Source organism: Oxyura jamaicensis, chromosome 21 (genome assembly GCF_011077185.1).
Source record: "Oxyura jamaicensis isolate SHBP4307 breed ruddy duck chromosome 21, BPBGC_Ojam_1.0, whole genome shotgun sequence".
NCBI classification, from domain to species: Eukaryota; Metazoa; Chordata; class Aves; order Anseriformes; family Anatidae; genus Oxyura; species Oxyura jamaicensis.
The window spans coordinates 2,916,931-2,930,120 of NC_048913.1; the positions used below are offsets into that span (position 1 = coordinate 2,916,931).

The window sequence follows — 13,190 nt, forward strand, 5'->3', positions numbered from 1 at the left end:
CAGTCTGCTGTCCGGCTCCACGTGAGCGTATCACCTTGGCTCTTCTGCTCTGAAAACTCATCCAAAAGCTCCCCTGGTAGCTGGAGCCCGCAGGTAATGGGGGGGTTGGGGTGTTCCGGGCAGCAGGACAGCCTCACACCGGGAGCACGCCTGCTCTTTTTGGGTGTATTAATTTTCGAGCCACCTTTCCCCAGCGTGGGCTTCGTAAATCTCTTGGGTTTCAGCCCTCCTTGCTTGCAGGATGAGAAGAATCCCCACGTGTCCTGCTCGAAGGCCGGCAGCAGCAGCGGTGTCTGAGATGTTTGCGCAGGGCTTCAGGCTTCGGTACTTGCTGCGGGGGGTGTGCGGAGCCCTGGGGGGGGTCCTGGGGCTGCCCTCACCGGGGCTGGGCTTAGAGTTTGCTCCAATTTGAGACAGTTGAGAAGATTGAGAAAAAGGCTTTAGGAAAGGCTTGTCCTTCAGGGCTGCTTTCGAGGCAGAAGTGGTTGGACTGGATGCGAGGAGGGATGAGAACGGAGCCCTGCGTGACGCTGACTCTGCTGATATTACGAAGGGTGATGTCTGTGCCCTGGAGAAGCCAACCGAAGAGCTGATTGCCCCACAACTCATCTCTTTCTCCTTGCCAGCTGCCAAAGTGTTGTAACCAGCACCGCGGACCATTCCTGGCCTGCCCCGTGGGTCGGCATCGACGCGGGTGAACCGGCCGTGGCACCGACGCGCAGCAGAGGCACCCCGCGCTGCTGGCCCCGAGCTCCCGTCTCGGTTTCTCAGCTGTGAGGCAAATGCGAAACGAAACGGCTGGGCTGTGCCAATGAAGCAGCCCAATGAAGCAGCCCAGCTGTTGTACCGAGTCCCGGTGTCAGAATTTCCAAATGAGCTGCGTTCAGGAGTTCGGATTTGAAATGCAATAATGAAACGCGTCGAAAGCAGCAGGCTGGTTTCTGAAACGGTGACGCTCTTAAAATCCCCCCTTCTCGTGGGCTCTGCAGAAGCCTCCAGCAGTGTCTGCTTTTTCCCTGAAGACAAAAACCACTTTCTGAGGGCTCGTGGCCTTGTATAATTGAGGGAAGTTTGTTAAGGAAGCTGATGCAAACGCGGGGTTTTCTTAATCTTAATCTCTGCAGCTTGAAGTGGGACCTCTCCAGCCTGAAGTAGCAGTCAGAAAAACCACGGCTTGAGGAGCCCTGCTGAGAGCTGACGTTTGTGATTGTTTCAGAGGCAGAAGCTGGCTCTGGGGGGCTTGCTGCGAAGGCAGCAGCTAATTACTGCCCGTAGCACCGAGGGTTTGAACCTGCTCTTTTCATCTGGCTGCTTACAAAGGCTCTCCTGGCCCTGGATGGGGTTTGGAGCCCGTGCAGCCGGGTGCAGGAGAGCTGTGGGCTCCCTTGGCCTCCAGCGAGATAGAGATCTCGCAGGCTGGAAACCTGATTGCTTCCTGAGAGGATGAGCGAGCAGTGAATTGCTGGAAGAATTCCGAATATCTCGTCGTGGCTATAAATAGGCCGTGTGGTTCTGCCTGGCTGAGGGACTGGAGGCGAGGTTGTTCAACGCGGGCCGTGCTGGTTCCTGGATAGGACAACAGGAGCGTCTGACAGAGCTTCAGCTGCTGAGGTGGAAGCTCGGAATTAAGTCAAATAAGATGGGAACGTCCCTGTTCCCTTGGCAGTAGGGTCATCTGTACCCGGTGGGTCGGCCCTGGCCGTGACCAACCTCAGACTGTGGAACAAATGCCAACCCTGAGACCACAGCAAGCGTCTGCAGAGGTGAAACCCTTACCAAAAACCTGGTGCTGGCGAGACAAATCTCTGATATTATTGTCCTTAATTACAAGGGCTTGAGTTCTGGATTGAGGTTTCATCAGGAATAACCTGGGCTCGACCCAGTTTGGCTGATAGTACTTTTTGTTTTCTCATGACTTTGTATTCTTACGGTTCGTGCAGCTGCTTCTCTGTGCCCCGTGTTTTTGGGTGGGCTGGAGAGTGGGTGTCAGACGCTACAGAGCTCGTCACGAAACCTTTTGGCTAGCATTTGTCAGACATTTGGTTTTCTTTCTGTGAAGTTTTGTTGTTCCACTTGAGGGAAGCCTTCGGGAGAAGACGGTTGAATGCTGTGACTGCAGCCGCTGGAAGGAGCCAAACTGGGGCCTACCCCGTGGCAGCTGAATTAACGCTCCTAGTGCCTTGGTAGCGACTTTGTGCACTTTCTGTGCTGCACAAAGATATTGGCGTCGTGTCTGAAGAGGAGTGGGCTAGCAGAGAGAGCTCAGAGCCACGGCAGCTCAGTGTTTGACCGTGCCCCTTGCAGGAGCCAGCTCAATATCTGGGACCATGCGGGAGCAGGAGCAAGAAGGGTGCACAAAGGTGGGAAGGGAGCTCGAGTTCACGACGGTGGCTGAGACGTTTGTGGCTGGGATGCTGCTCTGCTGGCCAGGAGATGAGGCTTCAGCTTGACCACAACGCCTTCAGTTCCTCAGGGCTGCGGTTTGGCTCCGGAGCTGCTCGGGGCTGGGGGCTGGAGGCTGTTCTTGCCAGCAGAGGGGCCTTAGAGCGTGGGCTCTCAGCTCCGACACAGGGGCTGCTTAGCACAGTGTGATTTTAATCACCATCAGAGCTTTAAAAGGTGGAAAAAATGATTGAAGTTACTTCTGTGTCTTCCAATTTGGGATGGTTATCTGGAAAGCTACCCTTCCACCCTTCATTTTTGCTTGCTTCCTTTGCTCTAATGGTCCTGTACCTGTTAAAGACTTGCTGGCACCAATGTTTAATAAAAATTTGTGTTTTTCTTGGACCATCTAAGAAACCCTTTGGATCTGATGTAACTTCAACCTCTTGACTTTCTTTCTATCTGTTTTTCAGGGTGGTGAAGGAGGAGATCTCAGACGACAATGCAAGGCTGCCTTGCTTCAACGGACGAGTGGTGTCCTGGGTACGTTGCTTCGTGTCTGTGTGTATGGTGTCTGACACAGCGGCAGGGTAGTTGGCACATGGATCCTGATGGTCAGAAGCGCCTTGCTTTCTAATGCACGAGCTTAACTTGAGCTCTCCTTGCACACCCCAATGTGTACCGAGTATTAAGCACTTAGATTTTGTATTCAGTTGAGATCCTAAAAACCAGGAGACTGTTCTCCCTTCAGCCTGTACTCTCTTTAAAGGCAGCTGTTGCTGAGAAATGCATTCAGAGGAACAGCCACTTTTTTTTTTGTAGGACCTGCGTGCCTTGTTTTTTTGCTTCTGTGCTCCAATGACTTGACTCGGCGGCAGCAGCTGACTACTAACCTGTGTGCTCGTAGATCTGACCATGTATTGCCACCCAGCTAAGTGCCTCGGTTGGAAAATCAATGAGTGTTTCAAACCGATTGTCATGCTGGTGTAAGTGAACACAGGGGATCTGTCTGCTCGCCCTCCCAAGGGAGGGGAGATCCCCACGTGCCGTGCCCCACGGAGGAGCAAATCAGTTGTCGGAAGGAATCTTCGTTCTCTGGAATAAACTATTTGGTATTAGGGAATAAAAGCAGTGGTTAAACAAAATAAAAAAAGCTCTCGTCTTGAGACCTGGTGGTGCTGGAGTCCCGTGGGAGGCAGTGCAAGGTTTGTTCTCCGTGGGGTTCTGGGCTGATGTTGTGGGAGCAGAATTTACCGTGGTGCTGGCTTCTCCAGGTCACTGCCGAGCAGGCGTGCTCGTGGTACCAGGCCCTTTTTTCTTTAACCGAGGGGCTGGTGAAGGCTGAAGGGCCCCGTGCTGCAGAACATGCCGCTTCCAGGGCGTGCGTGAGCTACAAACGCTGGTGGTGCTGGTTTTGTCTTCGGTCCGAGCACTGCTGCGTGCTGTAGCGAGGTGTTCGGACAGTGTGGGAATGGGTTTCGTGTGTAATAACAAGCTGAAGGGAGCATCCCGAAAGCTCCAAACAGAAAAAGGCCATGAAGATATCATTTACGTCGCCATAGTGTGGGAGCAGCATCTGATTTAAAAGCAAAAGGATCGAAATGAAGCAGTGGCTCTTATCGGGGAGCAAATAAATCCCGAGATGCCCTCGCCTTCTCCTCAGCGTGCAGCACTTGGGCTGTATTTACTCCTTGGTGTCCTTCCCTTCCAGTTTCTTCCCCTTTCTCCCACACTCAGACCTGGGAAGCACCAACACAAACAACAGGCTGGTGCTCCGATGGCCTTCTGCATGCTTGTGCCGGGTCTCTCTTCCCCCCAGCACACTCAGCTCTGTTTTTGTCGTGCGGGCTGGTTGAAGACTGGCTCTTTTGCACTGCTGATTCAACACCCTGGTGATTCAGCCCGAGCTCCTCTGCCCTGTGGTGGCGGCTCTTCTGTGCAGCAAAACAGGCCTCGGGTTGTTCCAACAAGGGACAGCGCTTCTGGAGTTTGAGGGAAAACAAACCCTAACCCCAAACTACTCCACATGAATGAGGACACGGATTATTTCATTCTCTTTTACATCCCGATTGTTTAACTTCTTCCTCCTTCCTCCTCCCCTTCCAACCAAAAGCCCGATGTGAGCCACAGCCCGAGGGCATTTGATCTCAAGCTGAGAGATGAATTCTTTTCCCAGATTCTTAAATAACACAAAATATGAAAATGTATGCCTTTTTCTCTGTTTTCCGCCTGAAAAACAGGAGAGTATAAAGAACAGTGAAATCAGAACAAGGGGAAAATGTATGCAAGCACCAACTGTTACGTTTTAATTCCGCCGTTGTTACTGTCTGAGGTTCAGAGAAACATTACAATTTCTGAAGCGCATTTAAGGCTGAATTCAGTTTTCGGATTGTGATTCCCGTTCCAGGGTAGGTTGCTGGCTGCTTGCCAAACGTAGGAAAATGCGTAATCCTTGCTCCTAGGACTTGCACCTTGTTTCGAATCTTTCCCCCCCATTCTCGTGTGAAACTCGGTCTGCCGCTCTCTGGTTTTTTAGGTTGCAGGTTTGCTTGGAGGCTGCACCCGGGACTGATGTCTGTGCTTCTTCCTCCTTGTGCCATGTGTGTGCGTGGTGGGGGACACAGCTGCTGCTCCAGAGGCCTCAGCCTTCCATTTTCTTTGCATTTCTTGCCTGTTTGCTATTTCCACCTTGCAGGTAGGAACTGAGACGCGCAAGTTTTCTGTGGTTTTTCTTTCTTTCCCTGCAAGGTCGTGCAGGAAGTCTCCTGCAGCTGACAGCAGCTCTCTCAGAGTGATGACTTAATCTTAAAATCCTCCTCCTTGTGCGCAGGTAGTATGGATGGATAAACTGCTTCAAAAGACTTCTCTTCCCTCCTTTTCCATCCATCAGCTTGTTTCTAAATTTAAATGCGTCCCCCAGCAGCAGGGATTCAGGTTGCGGCTCCCTTCTCCGAGCTCGTTTGGAGCACCTTTTGCAGCTGAAGTTGACAAGAGCTCCTGTTCCCTCTGCTGCGCAATCAGCTGAAACATCTGCGTCTGACCCGCATTGCCAATCGCAAATTACTTTTTCCACGCTAAAACCCATAAAATCGTGGCGCTTATCTGCCTCTATTTGCTGCTAATTACTGGGGGAGTTTTATGGAAATCTTGCTCTAAGTTAATTGTTGGCAGCTTGGATCCCTTTCATATCCTGTGCAGTGGAACTTAACACTTAATTGCGTCCGTATATTTCAGGGCAAGCAAAGTTGGTTTTTACCTCTTGGAAAAAAACAACAAAACAAAACATATTTTGGGCAGGGCTGCTCCCTCCTTTGGTTTCCAGCCCCAGGGACCTGAGCCTTCCTCATCTTCCTTGCTAGAAAACGTGCAGCCATCATGAAGGGATCCGTGCTGGTAGCAGACAGCTTGGATTCTTTCTCAAAGCCATCTGTGGTAATTGTCATCCTCGCTGCAAATTGCTGCGATGTGTGCATGTATTTCACTTCCAGACAACATATTTAAAATCGGAACATGAGGCGCGCCCGCTGCAGCTCAGCTCTCTCCTCCCCCTGGCTCCTCTCTGCACTGATGCAGCGACTGCTTTGAAGTTTACAAGATGACTGACGGCTGGAAATCTGAGTTTCATCTTTTTTAATAACATTTGAATCCTTCTATTTGTCAGAGCTCGCAACTTTGATCTTGGTGTCATAGGCAGGACTGATTTTCATAGGGGAAAATGTTCAAGGGAGGATCTGCAAGTCTTTAGCTGCCGCTGACTTTGGCTGCCCTGGGAACTCAATGCACACTTAGATTAGCACGGGGTTGGAGTCGCTCCTCCCAGGTAGACGTTTGGACCTCCTCCCCAGCCTCCCTGTGTCCTGCTTGGTTTTTTAAGACGTTGTCCTTTTGATTTCGGAGTGTTGTGTTTTTTTTTGAATTACTGATTTGGGGTGGAGGGCTGCTGCTTACTAGATTTATAGATTGCCTTTTCGGTGGTGGACCAGTAAGATCCTCAAAAACATAGAGACTGTCATTAGTTACAAGTCCCAGTCCTTCATCCAGTAGTTACCAGTTCCAGCCTTCGCTGCTTCCTGGGCAAGGTTTAGCAGCCAGCGTGACAGTGGGACCACGGCTGAAAAAGCAGCCAGCACTCAGGATGATGGAATGAACTGAATCGACCGTCGCAATGAGTTCCACACTTCCTTTGAACTCCCTCCATGTGAGCCGCACAGAAGACGTCCACATTTCCCTCTGAACCAATTTTAGTCCTTTGGGGTGCAGCTGGTGCACAGCCCGCAGGCGTGCTCCCGAGCTGCACGGCGTAGGCAAAGAAGGGCAATAAAATGCTACTGCCGATCCGCAGGGGAAGCTCGGTGGGGGAAATACGGTTATCAGGGCTGGCTTCTGCCCAGGGAGCTCGGGTTAACCCCACTTTTCTTGGGGAAATATGGTGAGAAGGCTGGATGTGGCAGTCCCGGAGTGCGTTATCTTCTCCGTTCGAAGTGGTGTAACCTTGGAGCTTCTTATTCCTACCGCAGCTCGCCAAAGGAAAGGACGCAGTTTGTCCTAAAGCTGGTAGGATGCTTGATGATCTACAGAGCATTTAATTTGTTGTAGGAAGAGTCGAGCACATACCTAGCGCCGCGAAGCGGGGACACGCGTGCAGCCGGGGCCCTTGCAGCGAGGTGAGTTCAGGGAAGGAGGCTGCGCCCCCCCCAAACCCCTCCCCTTCTGCAGGCACCGTCAGGCTCTCGTCAAACCCAAGGCATTTTGCAGCGTGCCTGGAAAGGGGCAGGGCTGCTGCCTCGCTACGAAGGCTCCAGCTGAGTCCTGTTTCTGCTGGCTTTGGTGCTACGCCGCCTTTCTGATAGCTGGAGTGTTTGGGGAAAATCAGCTAGACAGTGCCATGTTAATAACTGGGCTGCGTGTGCTGTATTCCACTGCACAACAGAAGCCTTCTTAATGCTTGTTGCAGGGTTTTTGTTAGTCTGCTCTGCAGCCATCCAGATGTGCATTTTTAGCCCAGCGCCGTTGAGCACAGCTCGGTGGGTCAGGAGCGAGAGCTCTGATGAAGGGTGAGTGCTCCGGCTGTCGCCTGCCGTAGATCTGGACAGCCCGTGTTTGGTTTTAACAACTTAATTGCTTCCAGATCTCTCGCTTAAGTCTCTGAAGTCAGGTCCTCCTGCAGGACCTCCCAAATCCTGGTTATCACGAGCAGGATCGCGTCAGGCAACCCATCCAGCCGTTACGCTCCTGTTTGCTTTGCTTTTTCTTTGTTTGTTTGCTTTCGTTCCTCGGGGGCCAATTTTCACCCCAAAGGATGCGTCTGAATCGCAGTCGGCGGATTCAGGTCTGAGGTGGGGTGTCTCCAGAGCGCAGCCAAAAGGCGGGCGTGCGTCGGTTCTGGTGCTGCTGGCGCGGGGTGAGGCTGGCTGCCTGCGAATCCCGCGGCCGGTCGGTGAGGAGGGGGCACCCAGCGCCTTGTCCCTGGGGAATCGCAGCCCAGCCTGGTCTGCTGGGACGGATGCCGGTTACTTTGGGTGTAGATCTTGCCTACGCTCCGTTTCTTCCCTTCTTTTTATCCCCTGGTTTGATTTTGTTACTGAAAGTACTTGCCCAGAGATTCCACATCTATGGCATGTGCTCGTAGGAATAACGCACCGGTCCCCTCCGGTCCCCTCCCCTCTCCTCCTCCACCCCCTTCTTTAACAGCTCGCATCTGTCTGATGATCGTGCTACAATCAGTCTTTGATAAATTAACCGATCACAACCGGAATCCCTCGCACAGGGCTAGCTCTTCACGCCTAAAAAGGGAGGGAAGCCGAGACCTCGCTGCCTCTTATTCAAAGGTAATGATCTACATCGGTCCTTGAGCATTTACTTAATTAAAGGTCTTATAATCAGATTGTTTAGAGCGACTCGGCGAAGGGATTGGGTGGCTCAGGGGACGGTAATTGGATAGAAACCTTTTCACCTCCAGGCCACGAGTTCCGGGCTGGCTTCTGGTGGCAGTGGACAGCGAGGGGTGCGTGCGGCCAGCGGGCTGTGAATGAACGAACGAATCCTTTCTGCTTCGCAGGGTTTGTTCCCCCATTCTTACCAAAACATTCAACATATATTGACAGAAGGAACTAGATGAGGATGAGCAAAGTCTGCATTTGCTTTCAGGACTCCTCCTGTGCGAGGTGAGCAAGTTGCTTCCTTCGGCCTCGGTCTGCCCCCAGCACAGCGGTGCCACCAGCACTGCTTCCTCGCCGCCTCCTCGACCTCGTCTGTGAAGCCTGGACAGTCCTCGATGGCCTTTCATGCACAGGCTTAACGCAGGACTCGTTTTCATCCCGATATTTGAAATAGTTTTTAGGTGGTGGAGCTCTGATTCACTTCAGGCCAGACCCTCGTGTTGGTCATCTGCCTTCACGGTTTGGGTAGGAGAGGGCGGCTTGTTAGGCTTTTAATAACAACAAGCAACGCTTCGAGGAGGTGAAGCTGGATTAGAAGTGGAACAGAATGACCACGTTTTGTTTGCAGAGAGAAATTAAAAGGAATCTACGACCGGCGCGCCTGGGTTGGTTCTCTGCGTTGATGCTTTGTGCAGTTTGGTCCTTCTGCCCCAGGATTCAAGTTTCATTTATGCATGTTAGTTCTTCTCATCCGCGTTTTGCAACATTGATAGTGTTCTGCCTTTCTGCATTAGGAAACTGAGGCACAGGTGCTGATTTTCTTACCAGAAATTTTCTGAAAAAGTGTACATGCAGCTAGGAATTTTTTCCAGCATCGGTAGGATTTTGACAAAATCGATGCAGAAAACCACTTTCACCCAGGTGTGTAAAAGGATCCTTCAACACAAAGCGTGTCTGTCCTTTTTTTTGATGTTTAAATACAGCAAAGTAATAAATTAAGTGGATAGAGTCAGGTCTTGCTAAAATGTAAGATCCACTGTCAATCAGGGTATAATTATGAGCTACAGACGAGGAGGGTGGGGATAGGGAGACAGACTCGTTCTTCTTTCTCTCATCTATTTATCTGCTAATTAGAGATGGCACAAGAGGCCTGCTGACTGGAGATGGCGTTGCTGTCCTGCGTTTATTGGAAGCGAGACTGAGTCTGGAAAGTGTGCCCTGTCCATCCCTCGGACCCATTACCCAGCAGCCTCCCTCGTAGTACCTGAGGATGTTTTCAGGTCGCCGTGAATTACTGGAGGGTGCACGCTGCACGGCCTGGTTTTCGTGGTAGGGTTGGAAAATGAATTTCCTCTCCTGCAGCTCGGCCTTAAGGGAACGCTAAGGGACGAAATGGGCCCAGGACACACGAGTGTGATGAACTTCAGGCATCCGTTCCTCCAGATGTTTATGGCTCTTGAGACTGGTGGATTTTGTTTTTAGTGCAGCCTCCTAATAGGGATGGGGGCAGCTCTGAGGTATGGTGCTTGGTCCAGACCAGATTTTGAATTTTCCTACATTTGAGGGTCCTTGTATAAGAAGTCGTAGTACTGGGGCATCGCGCTGTCAAGTTTCAGGTCTGGGATTTTATTTTTGTCAGGACAAAACCGGGCTGGAAGCGCAGCATTGCAACGTGCGTGCGTTTTGCAAGGAATGCTGACGATTTGCATGCTTAGGAAACTCCGAGTGTGCTGTAATGACAAGTGACACGCACACGTGCCCTCCCTGCCCCGAGTGCTTGCTTGTTCCGAGAGGAGGAAACCTCTGTGGTGTTCCCTGCGTATCCTGCCTGATGGAGTTCTTGTGCTGAGGTTGAATGTAACCGGATTTTGTGAAAGATTGGCAGGAATCTGTGCAAGTAGGCACTAAGCACTTCCTCTCCTCTCTTCGATAATCACAGAGTGCACAGCAAAGCAGTGGCTGACACCTGTCGGAGCGGAGAAACTTTTACAAATGTGTGTAATTCTCTTTTTTTCTCTTGACAGCTGGTCCTGGCTGAAAGCTCCCACTCTGACACAGGCTCGCAATGCACCGAGAGCCACGCAGACCTTCCGCCTCCCATCGAGAGAACAGGTGGCATCGGAGACTCCCGGCCTCCGTCCTTCCAGTAAGAGCAAGTTGACTTTTTATTTCTTCTTTAAACCAAAAAACGCAGTTCCTGTCTGTCTCTGCCCCACGTTCCTCCTTGCTTCTGCAAGCTGACCATTTATTGGTACTGGTAGTACCAAACTAGTGTGCTTGTTAGAACCGAGGAGTTAAAAGGGAAGCGGGGAGAAAAGAAATCTGTCACTGTTAGAAAGAAATGTATATCCTCTGTATTTTCTGTGTTCTTAAACCTTACACACACCAAGCCTATGCATTGCTAAACTTCCAGCAGTTCAACTTCTGAATTTCACCACTTACCATTATTTTAAAACGTGGTGATTGCGGAGAGAAACTTTGAACTGTGAATCAAGCAACAGAAAACAACGTGAGCTGAGGCACAATGGGTAAAAGTGATGGATAGACGAGCATCCGCAAGGGCTGGTACCGCGTTGGAGCGCCCACATCAGAGCTGAAACCAACGTTCCTGTCTCGTGTGCTAGCTGCCAGAAAGCTCTGCTTATTTTTTTCTCCACGGATAACCAGATGGTGGTATTCTCTGCGGCTTTCGTGCATCTGTTGTAAATTTGCCGTTAATGTCCAGAAGCCCTCTTTCTCTATGTATAGTAAATAAATCTGCCCCATCTTTCCTCCGGCATAAAAAGTGGCATTTGCTTAGCTAAACTGAGCTTTTGGGGCCTCTCTGGTCTCCGACTTGGCAGAGCTTCTCATGCTCATCACATCTGCGAGTGCTGACGCTCTCTTTTGAGCCCTTTTTGCTGCGGGGATCAGAGTGTCAGGCAGCCCTAGGATGTAGGGATTAACATCTGCTGCATTTTCCAATCTTGGCTGGCACCTTGCGTTTTGCTCTGAATCGCTGACATGAACAAATAGCCAGAAGGATGGGCTGATGCAGGGAGCACAGCCCTGGTGCTAGCGAGGCAGAGGTTTGCATGTTTTGAGAAGGAAACCCAGCCTTGATGTGCCCGTTGTCACGTGTTTCCACTGCTTGCTGAGATATCTCGTGCCTGGAAGAGCCCTGAGTGTTCTCTGCGAGGTTTTTACAGATAAATGATTTCTATGGGGGACGAGAAATCTTGACAAGAAAGAAATAGAAACCCTGCCTGGCGCCGGGCTTTTTGCAAGGGTTTTACTGCCCTCGTGCGTCCAGGAACTGCTTTGTGCTGGGCAGGGAAGGCTTCAGTGAGCGTAGTCACATGGCTTGCAAGCATAAGGAGTTCTTTGTCTTCCTGACCTGTACCTAAAGGTAATAACTGCAAGATCTTTGTAAAAAAAAAATAATTATATTGTAACTCAGGCACAGGAGCGTGCTTGTGGAACCACACTGCTAATAACTATGTGCTTCAGACCGGAGAAGGTTACGCTGTGACGTGGTGCACCTGCTGCACTCCAGCATCCTGCAGTGCCCGTCGGTGTCGTCGTGCCATCAGTAGGCGCGCAAGGCTGCTGGTGATGGTGTCTGCACGTTACAAAGCTAACGTGGGAGGCCTCAGAGAGGTGAAGAAACTTACACAGGTTGTGCTGAGTCAGGAGTAGCAGCACAGGAGGTCGCGTTTCCTGGCTTGCATTCTCGTTCCCAGATGAACCGCCTTCCTTCTTCCTCTCTCCTCCACCCCTACGTCTTGTTTCAAAATGAGTATAGAATCTGGCTTGTGGGTCGGCCTTCTGGTCTGAAACCTGCTTTCCCTTAATGCTGTTTTTGATTCTTCTCTTCACATTTGAATCTCTTAACATTTTGTAGTGTTTTCTGTTCTTGGGATTTTTTTTTTCAGTCCAGAAGTGAGTCTAGTGATGCCCTAACCTTATTTTCGTAGCAGAGGGGAGAGTATTTCATTTGGTTATTTGGCATGAAGCCACTTCATTCTGTTAAGCTATTAGCATCTAGAAAGACATCTACTCTAGATGTAAAGATTCCAAGTGATAATGAATTCCCTGGATTTTGAAATGGCTTGTTTCTCTTGGATAAACTAAGTTGAGCTGCTCAAGTTTTTCATTATAAAGCGTGATTTCCAGAGCTTGCATCATGACTGTAGTTCACTCCTTACTCACTCACAATTCTTTGGCATTCTTCTAAATGCTGGATCTTGGGATTTTGGTGTGGTGATTCTGCAATAGTGTGTTTAGAGCCATCTCTGCATGCTGTGTGCTTGGAAAGTGTTTCCTGGTAAGAGATGATTAGTGCAACCCTGTAACTTGCACGGCCCAAACCTGAGGATCGCTGTTTGTTCACCTATCGCGTTCCTTTCTGAGAGACTTACCTTCCTGCCTCCTAAATCCCCGAGGGGTTCTTAAACACAATTAAACCTAACAGATCTGTCATCTCCTGTCTTTCTTCTTCACTGATGATTGGGGCCTTATTTATATAAGAAGCCCCAACCAAGCTTGGCATTGTGTAACTGTACAAACAAAAATGTTCCTGGTCTACAAAGCCTACAAGAAATGGATGGAGCAGGCAGGCAGGCCGTACCATCCGAGGGAATGAGATAATTACCAGCCGCGAGGAGGTAATCTCAGCTAAGCTGTCTGACAGCACTGATACTTCGCTTCAGCATTGATTCAATGCAAAGAAAATTTACTTTTTCCCTCCCTGGTGAGGGTTCTGAAGCTCAGCCTGTATTTCGTGCTCCGCCACTTCAGCTCAGTGGTTGCCAAATCTGCACTGGTCTGAACGGGTGAGGCTGCTCCTGGGTTAGTGGTGGAGGTGCAGGAGTGAGCTGAGCAGAGGGACCTCAGAGCTGCCTTACTGCCGCTGGCCCACAGCACTTGGGCACGTGCACTGGAAATTGA

General features: G+C 50.5%; 1 protein-coding gene across 3 annotated transcripts in view; it reads left to right on the forward strand.

The window, feature by feature from the left end:
- DVL1 (dishevelled segment polarity protein 1) overlaps positions 1-13,190 on the forward strand; it is an 84,860-nt gene that overhangs the window by 33,787 nt on the left and 37,883 nt on the right. For all 3 annotated transcript variants that reach the window (XM_035344626.1, XM_035344627.1, XM_035344628.1), the window contains exons 2-3: positions 2,856-2,925; positions 10,286-10,407. In XM_035344626.1, the coding sequence (XP_035200517.1) occupies positions 2,856-2,925; positions 10,286-10,407 (192 nt within the window). The remainder of the gene's footprint in view (positions 1-2,855; positions 2,926-10,285; positions 10,408-13,190) is intronic.